Raw genomic sequence first — 7,489 nt, forward strand, 5'->3', positions numbered from 1 at the left:
GCTCTTGCCCAGGCTGGAGTGCAGTGGCATGATCTCAGCTCACTGCAATCTCCGCATTTTGGGCTCAAGTGATCCTCCCACCTCAGCCTCCTACGTAGCTGGGACTACAGGCATGCACCATCACACCCAGCTAATTTTTGTATAATAGTTTTAGTAGAGATGGGGTTTCGCTACGTCACCCAGGCTGGTCTCAAACTCCCAGACTGAAGCGATATGCCCACCTCGGCCTCCCAAAGTGCTGGGATAACAGGCATGAGCCACCGTGCCTGGCCTGAAATTCTTACCTTCTAACCCTTCATTTCATTCATGCTGCTAAAAACTTAATGTGCTCTAGAAGATTAGAAGTAATCTCAGTTCATGAAAATAATCCTACTTCCTTGACTGAGATCCTCATCATCTCTTTCTGGACAGCTGAAATAATTTTCCACTTGATCTTCTGACATGCAGCCTTTCCACCAAAGCATCATCGACACTCATCTGACTCATTTTGGCTAGAATGTAAGTCTGATCATTTCACACTTTAGAGAACTCAGCATAATATATAAAGCCTTTACAGTATCCCTTCTCTCCCCTTTTTCAGTTTCACGGCCTAACCCATACCCCAGGTCACACAGAACTAGTTAAAGCTCTCCAGAGACACCATGCACATTTCACACACACACCTCTGCACTTTCCCCATCCACCAACATGTAAAACATCTACTTTTCCTTTAAAACTATTCAGAACACTACTTCATGTCTGCCTTGACCATTTATTTCTATCCTTTCTTGAAACCATTTCTCTTCCTTTGTGTTCCCCAATTACTGTGCAATGCTTTTAATATTATTATATGTTTATATGTCAAGTCTTCCCACTAGACTATGCTCCTTTGAGGCCAGACACCCTGTCATATTTTTACATCCTTGGCAACTGACATATAGAGGTTTAATAAATATTAATCAACTTGTTATTACTTTTACAAGTAAAAAAAAAATCACTTGCATTATAAGAGCTAGTTAAAAACACAGTTTAATATAAAACATTAATGTAAACAAAGCCAATAATATGTTCTTACAGTCTTTAATCAGGCATACAGACAAGTTCTATACCAAAGAAACCTAAATATTTTGCCTATTCCGAAATATAGAAATTCTTAACCAGTTCTCATCTAAGTTTTATTCACTTGTACTTTTTACTGGGGGTGATGGCAGTAGTAAGTGACAGAAAATAAGGTATCAATTCTTCATTATAAAGCAAAACTGACCGTTTTCCAAGGTCATAAATATTCAAAACAAAGCACTTGCAAATATGCCTGTAAGTCACTCTATATATTCACAAATGAATAAAATAATATTAAAGTATTTCCATATAGTACAAATGGCATTTGCTAGAGAACCACAATACATCGATTAAGACAAAATTTTCCATGACAAAGAGTTTTGAAACTAAATCTCGTGACCATTTTTCACTCACTGGTTTGACGAGGGTTTGGTACCACCCAGTGGTGGTGCAGATCCAGACAAGTCACACAACTTTTGGAAAGTATAACTGGTACAACTTTTATGGAAAGCATTTACAGATGCCAAAATGTTCAAATCCTGACTCAGCATTTCTTTTAGGCATTTTTCCAACAGAGACCTGCACATGTACAGATTTTTTTAAATGTTTTGTTTACCACTCTATTTCCAGTGACTGTCACATGGTAGATGCTCAGCCCTGTAACTCTGTGGCTGTCTCAGACACACTGAAAAAAAATCTTCATCTGAAAAATGAAGGGCTCAGATCTGTGAGAATCTTGGTTCTTCTGTGTGTCCAGGTCTCACCTCCTGATATGACAGCATATATTTGCTAAGGAGCCTGTCTCTTGTTTGATCTCAAGTAAAGACAAGATACAGATCAGCAAGGCCAATTAGAAAGCCTGTAGAACTTAAATGAGTTCAGGCATTGTAGAAACTACAAATTAGTCATCAAGCCTGGGCTCAAACAATGATTTGATTCCCAGGGTTAAGCACCTTGTTCTCCTTTATAATGAAAACATTTATAATAAATTCTGGCAAATATAGTATTTATGAATTTTTAGTCACCCAGCCTCAGAAAAAGACCCAAATGCCTTGGCTAAAAACTATTTTTTTTTTGAGAGTCTTGCTTTGTCTCCCAGGCTGGAGTGCAGTGGTACAATCTTAGCTCACTGCAACCTCTGCCTCCCAGATGCAAGTGACTCTTGTGCCTCAGCTTCCCGAGTAGCTGGGATTACAGGCGCCTGCCACCATGTCCAGCTAATTTTTGTATTTTTCGTAGAGATGGGGTTTCACCATGTTGGCCAGGCTGGTCTTGAACCCCGGGCCTCAAGTGATCTGCCCCCAGCCTCCGCCTCCCAAAGTGCTGGGATTACAGGAGTGAGCCACTGCACCCAGGCCTAAAAACAACTTTTTAACACAAGACACTCAGGCTATCTTTTTCTTTTTTAAAGAACAGGGTCTCGCTTGCTATGTTGCCTACGCTGGTCTCAAACTCCTGGGATCCTCCTGCCTTGACCTTCCAAAGTGCTGAATTACGGGCATGATACCCAGCCTATGCTATCATTTTGACCATACTTCAGATGGACTTAGCAAATCCAGACACTCTTGAGCGTGTGAGAAAACATAGTAACTTATGAGAAAGAATCTCATTTCTAAAGCATGAATATGCCTAGATTTTTGTGTCTTGTAGCCCTAGGTATTATTCTGATTAATAAATGAAAAGGATGGTGTTTCTTACCTGATGTCCACACATAAGACTTTGAGAGGCCATCATGATGGCTTTCATTCCTGAAGCACAAACTTTGTTTATAGTGGTACATGGAGTAGAAATAGGTAAGCCTAAAACCAATATAAGTCACTTTTGAAAAACAGATACTCAAACACAACTGCAGAACTTAATAGAGCATGTTACTATAAACTACAGCATTTCTTCTGCCAATATAACTACAAATTATATAATGCATTTAATATTTAAGCTTCAATAACCTTCATTTTGCCATTTTACACTTTTTTTTTTTGAGACGGAGTCTCACTCTGTCGCCCAGGTTGGAGTGTAATGGTGCAATCTTGGCTCACTGCAACCTCCGCCTTCTGGGTTCAAGCAATTCTCCTGCCTCAGCCTCCCAAGTAGCTGGGATTACAGGCATGCACCACCACACCTGGCTAATTTTTGTATTTTTACTAGAGATGAGGTTTCACCATGTTGGCCAGGATGGTCTCAAACTCTTGACCTCATAATCCACCCACCTCGGCCTCCCAAAGTGCTGGGATTACAGGCGTGAGCCACCGCACCTGACCCCTTTTACACATTTTCAGTATAAAAGCAAAAATGTCTTCCAAGTACCTGCACCCAATACTGCCTGCCTTGCAGGAGCTTGTCCTTCACCTCCTTGTAGAACATTACCCATGTATGCTTCTTTCACTTCTTCTTTTGGAATCCCTTTATTTTAAAAAAAAAAAAAAAAAAAAAAAAAAGACAAAAAGGCATTTAATGATTAGTCGTTACCTAATAAGGTATGTGACATTACACAATAGGAATGGTTTTTTTTTTTTTTTTTTTGGTCAGTTTTGAGTTTCAATCTAAACTGTATAGTAGAAAGACTTCTTTACAAGGGAAAGCAGAAATGGAGGCATTAAGTCATTTCTAAGTGTTACATACATAGTTAATGCAAAATAAATCTTTTCCATGAAATATTTTTGCTCCCTTAACACGAAAAGCAAAGCAACTACTGACCTGCCTTTTCAATGGCTCCCTGAATTGCAATGGAACCAAGCTTAGTGGCTGGCAGCAAGGAAAGGCTGCCTAAAAAAGATCCAATGGGTGTTCTCGTAGCACTGACTATGACCACTTCCTGGCAAGACACAAGATGGTAAAAATTATAGGTATTTTACCCAAATCGTATTTCATTAAACATAATTCATAAATATATTATCAAAAAAAACACTTCTATGAATGAGTAGTCATCAAAAATTAAAATAATCTCAATAGTTGAACAGCTGTAAAGATAATCAGTTCAATGCTAGTGCTTTATGATTTAAAACCTTATAGAAACCAACTCTAAAACAGATGTAGATCCTTCCCAGTTCTCTACAGGAGGTCTGAGGACAGAAGCTTAAGTTTCCTTTCTATTCCTCAGTCAAAACTCAAGAAATGGTCACTGTACCTTGTTTTTTTGTTTTTGTGTTTTTGTTTTTGAGACAGGGTCTTGCTCAGCTGCCCAGGCTGGAATGCAGTGGCACGATCATAGCTCATTGCAGCCTCAAACTCCCCGGCTCAAACAATCCTTCTGCCTCAGCCTACCAAAGTACTAGGATTAAGGGTATAAGCCACCACACTCAGCCACTTTACTCTTGTTAACTGCATAATAAACAACTCTAACGAAGAGGGTCCCTTACTGAAAGGAACTCTGGCTAGGAATCAAGACCTGTATCCTAGATGGGGCTATACCACTTAACTAGGACACAGCAAGGGCCAGAATTTCTTTTTTTATATATAATTTAAGACGGAGTCTCACTGTGTCACCCAGGCTGGAGTGCAGTGGTATGATCTTGGCTCACTGCAACCTCTGCCTCCTGGGTTCAAGCGATTCTCCTGCCTCAGCCTCCTGAGTAGCTGGGATTACAGGCATCTGCCACCACACCCAGCTAATTTTTGTATTTTTAATAGAGATGGGGTTTTGCCATGTTGGCCAGACTGGTCTTGAACTCCTAACTTCAGGTGATCCACCCGCCTTGGCCTCCCAAAGTGCTGGGATCACAGGCATGAGCCACTGTGCCCAGCCAGAACCATAATTTCTTTTTTTTTTTTTAGACAGAGTTCCGCTCTGTTGCCCAGGCAGGAGTGGGCAGTGAGGCGCCCGAACTCAACTCACCTGCCAGGTTCACATCATTCTCCTGCCTCCGCCTCCTGAGTAGCTGGGACTACAGGTGCCCGCCACCGCGCCCGGCTAATTTTTTATATTTTTAGTAGAGATGGGGTTTCACCATGTAGGATAGTCTCAATCTCCTGACCTCGTGATCCACCCACCTTGGCCTCCCAAACTGCTGGGATTACAGGCGTGAGCCACCCCACCCAGCCCAGAGCCATAATTTCTTAAACAGTAAGACAATAATATGAACATTAAGCAAAAGAAGATAAAAGCTCTCTTGAATACTGTAGAACAGCACTGTGACAGTTCTCTCCTCACACTTGTCTCCCATAGTCTCCTATTAAGTTTAGAGATAAATAACAGAATGGTTGCCTAGATTTTGGTAGAAGATCTTAACTAAGTCACTTTAGTGACCCTTACAAAACAGAGAGGACTCCTCAGAAGGTCCTAGGAGATGTTGTAATGGCCCTCCTTGTCTAATTCCCAGCTGATCCACTCCCTCTCTTCTAGGATCTTCCATATGGTCTCTGCTTGTACCACACACAATACAATGGGAGTCCCTGTGAGTAACGGAAGAACACTGCCCAGTTCTAGAGGGAATGTTGTTTTGCAGCAGAGTATGAGGAAGCAGCAAACATTGGCAGAGACTAACTGAAATGTTTTTCTATTACAGTCATCTACTTTAACTGAATATTTGAATAGTTAGCTATTCCTAACTGTTGGATAATCCTGCTTTGACTTTCACATATACCCACATCATAAGTATATGCATTTTTATTGACATTTCCTTTAAATTCTGGAACTTTTAAAGCACAATTTACTTACCTTCAAAGTGGGTTTTGAGACATAACTCCGTTCCACATATCTTATTTCCTGTAATATAAATATAATGTTATAATGTAAAAATTATTAAACTATGTCATTTTATATTTCTCAGTGATAAAGTTATAGTGATTTCTTCCTATATCTTTATGCTTTTATTTCCAAGTTTTCTGCGGTCAGAATATATCACTTTTAACAATTAGAAAAAAATGACTGCTTTATAAATAAACTGATTATTCATTGGAAATGTACGTTTTAACTCCTAAGTTTACTATCTTAAAATTTCTAAGTCTTGGCCAGGCGTAGTGGCTCACGCCTGTAATCCTAGCACTTTGGGAGGCCAGGGTGGGTGTGAGTCACCTGAGGTCAGGAGTTCAAGACCAGCCTGGACAACATGGTGAGACCCAGTCTCTACTAAAAATACAAAAGTTAGCCCAGCGTTGTGGCACATGCCTGTAATCCCAGCTACTCCGGAGGCTGAGGCAGGAGAATAGCTTGAACCCAGGAGGCAGAGGCTGCAGTGAGCCAAGATGCCGGCACTGCACTCCAGCCTCAGCAACAGAGCAAGACTCCATCTCAAAACAAAAAAAAAAAATTCCAAGTCTTTCTTAAATATAGCTTTCTAAAATGTAGTTTTGAGTTAAAGCTAGGTTCTAAATTATTTAGTCTTAGAATCTAACAAGACATTCTCATTTCTTTAAGACTGTTTTCAAGTAAAACTTGCTGTTTCTCCCCATCCACTTCCAACAATTGTCTTTGATTTATATGAGGCAAACACATCTCATATAAATATGACCTATAATAGCAGATAAATTATTTCTTAAAAAAGGAAAGAGTAAACATCTTGCCCCTACTACTTCTCAGTTCTTTCCACACTTCTTACAAACAAATGTCAACAGTAGGCTGGGAGAGTGGCTCACGCCTATAATCCCAACACTTTGGAAGGCTGAGGTGGGCGTATGACTTGAGGTCAGGAGTTAGAGATCAGCCTGGCCAACTTGGCGAAAAAACCCCGTCTCTACTAAAAATACAAAAATTAGCCAGGCATGGTAGCGGGCGCCTGTAATCCCCGCCACTCGGGAGGCTGAGGCAGGAGAATCGCTTGAACCCAGGAGGCGGAGGTTGCAGCAAGCCAAGATCACCCCACTGCACTCCAGCCTAGGAGATAAGAGTGAAACTCCGTAATAAATCAATTCTGACAACGCAGGACATAATTCAGAGACCTAACTGATCTGAAATTAGACTATCAGTAACTGGGTGAGATGGCTCATGCCTGTAATCCCAGCACTTTGGGAGGCCAAGAGGGGTGGATCACAAGGACAGCAGTTCAAGACCAATCTGACCAACATGGTGAAACCCCGTCTCTATTAGAAATACAAAAGTTAGCTGGGTGTGGTGGTCCATGCCTGTAAGCCCAGCTAATCAGGAGTCTGAGGCAGGAGAATCACTTGAACCTGGGAGGCAGAGGCAGCAGTGAGCTGAGATCACGCCACTGTACACCAGCCTGGGCGACAGAGTGAGACTCCATCTCAAAAAATGATAATAAATTTTGAAAATAATAATTTAAAGACTTAAAAAAAAAGTTCCTAATTGTAGTAAACATGCCGGTCACTGCCTCTCCAAACACATGTCTTTCTCAAAGGGCAAGCCTAAGTACTTACAAGGTGACTCCCCTGCCTCTGGCCAGAGCTGATGGGATCAGGAATGGAATAGATGCACCCAAGCTAGCACCCTGAGAGACTGGGTCAGTTGGATGACGGTGGGGACTGGGACTGAAAAGTCAAAAGGGCTGGAGCTGAC

The 7,489-nt window shown here is 41.2% G+C and overlaps 1 protein-coding gene across 1 annotated transcript in view; it reads right to left on the minus strand.

The window, feature by feature from the left end:
- Positions 1-7,489, minus strand: part of ACAT1 (acetyl-CoA acetyltransferase 1) — a 37,514-nt gene that overhangs the window by 10,104 nt on the left and 19,921 nt on the right. Inside the window, exons 2-5 of the mRNA XM_011984746.1 lie at positions 5,693-5,740; positions 3,733-3,850; positions 3,343-3,438; positions 2,737-2,837 (exon numbers count right to left, since the gene is read on the minus strand). Of these exons, the coding sequence (XP_011840136.1) occupies positions 2,737-2,837; positions 3,343-3,438; positions 3,733-3,850; positions 5,693-5,740 (363 nt within the window). The remainder of the gene's footprint in view (positions 1-2,736; positions 2,838-3,342; positions 3,439-3,732; positions 3,851-5,692; positions 5,741-7,489) is intronic.

This window comes from Mandrillus leucophaeus, unplaced genomic scaffold, assembly GCF_000951045.1.
Source record: "Mandrillus leucophaeus isolate KB7577 unplaced genomic scaffold, Mleu.le_1.0 Scaffold273, whole genome shotgun sequence".
Classification (NCBI taxonomy): Eukaryota; Metazoa; Chordata; class Mammalia; order Primates; family Cercopithecidae; genus Mandrillus; species Mandrillus leucophaeus.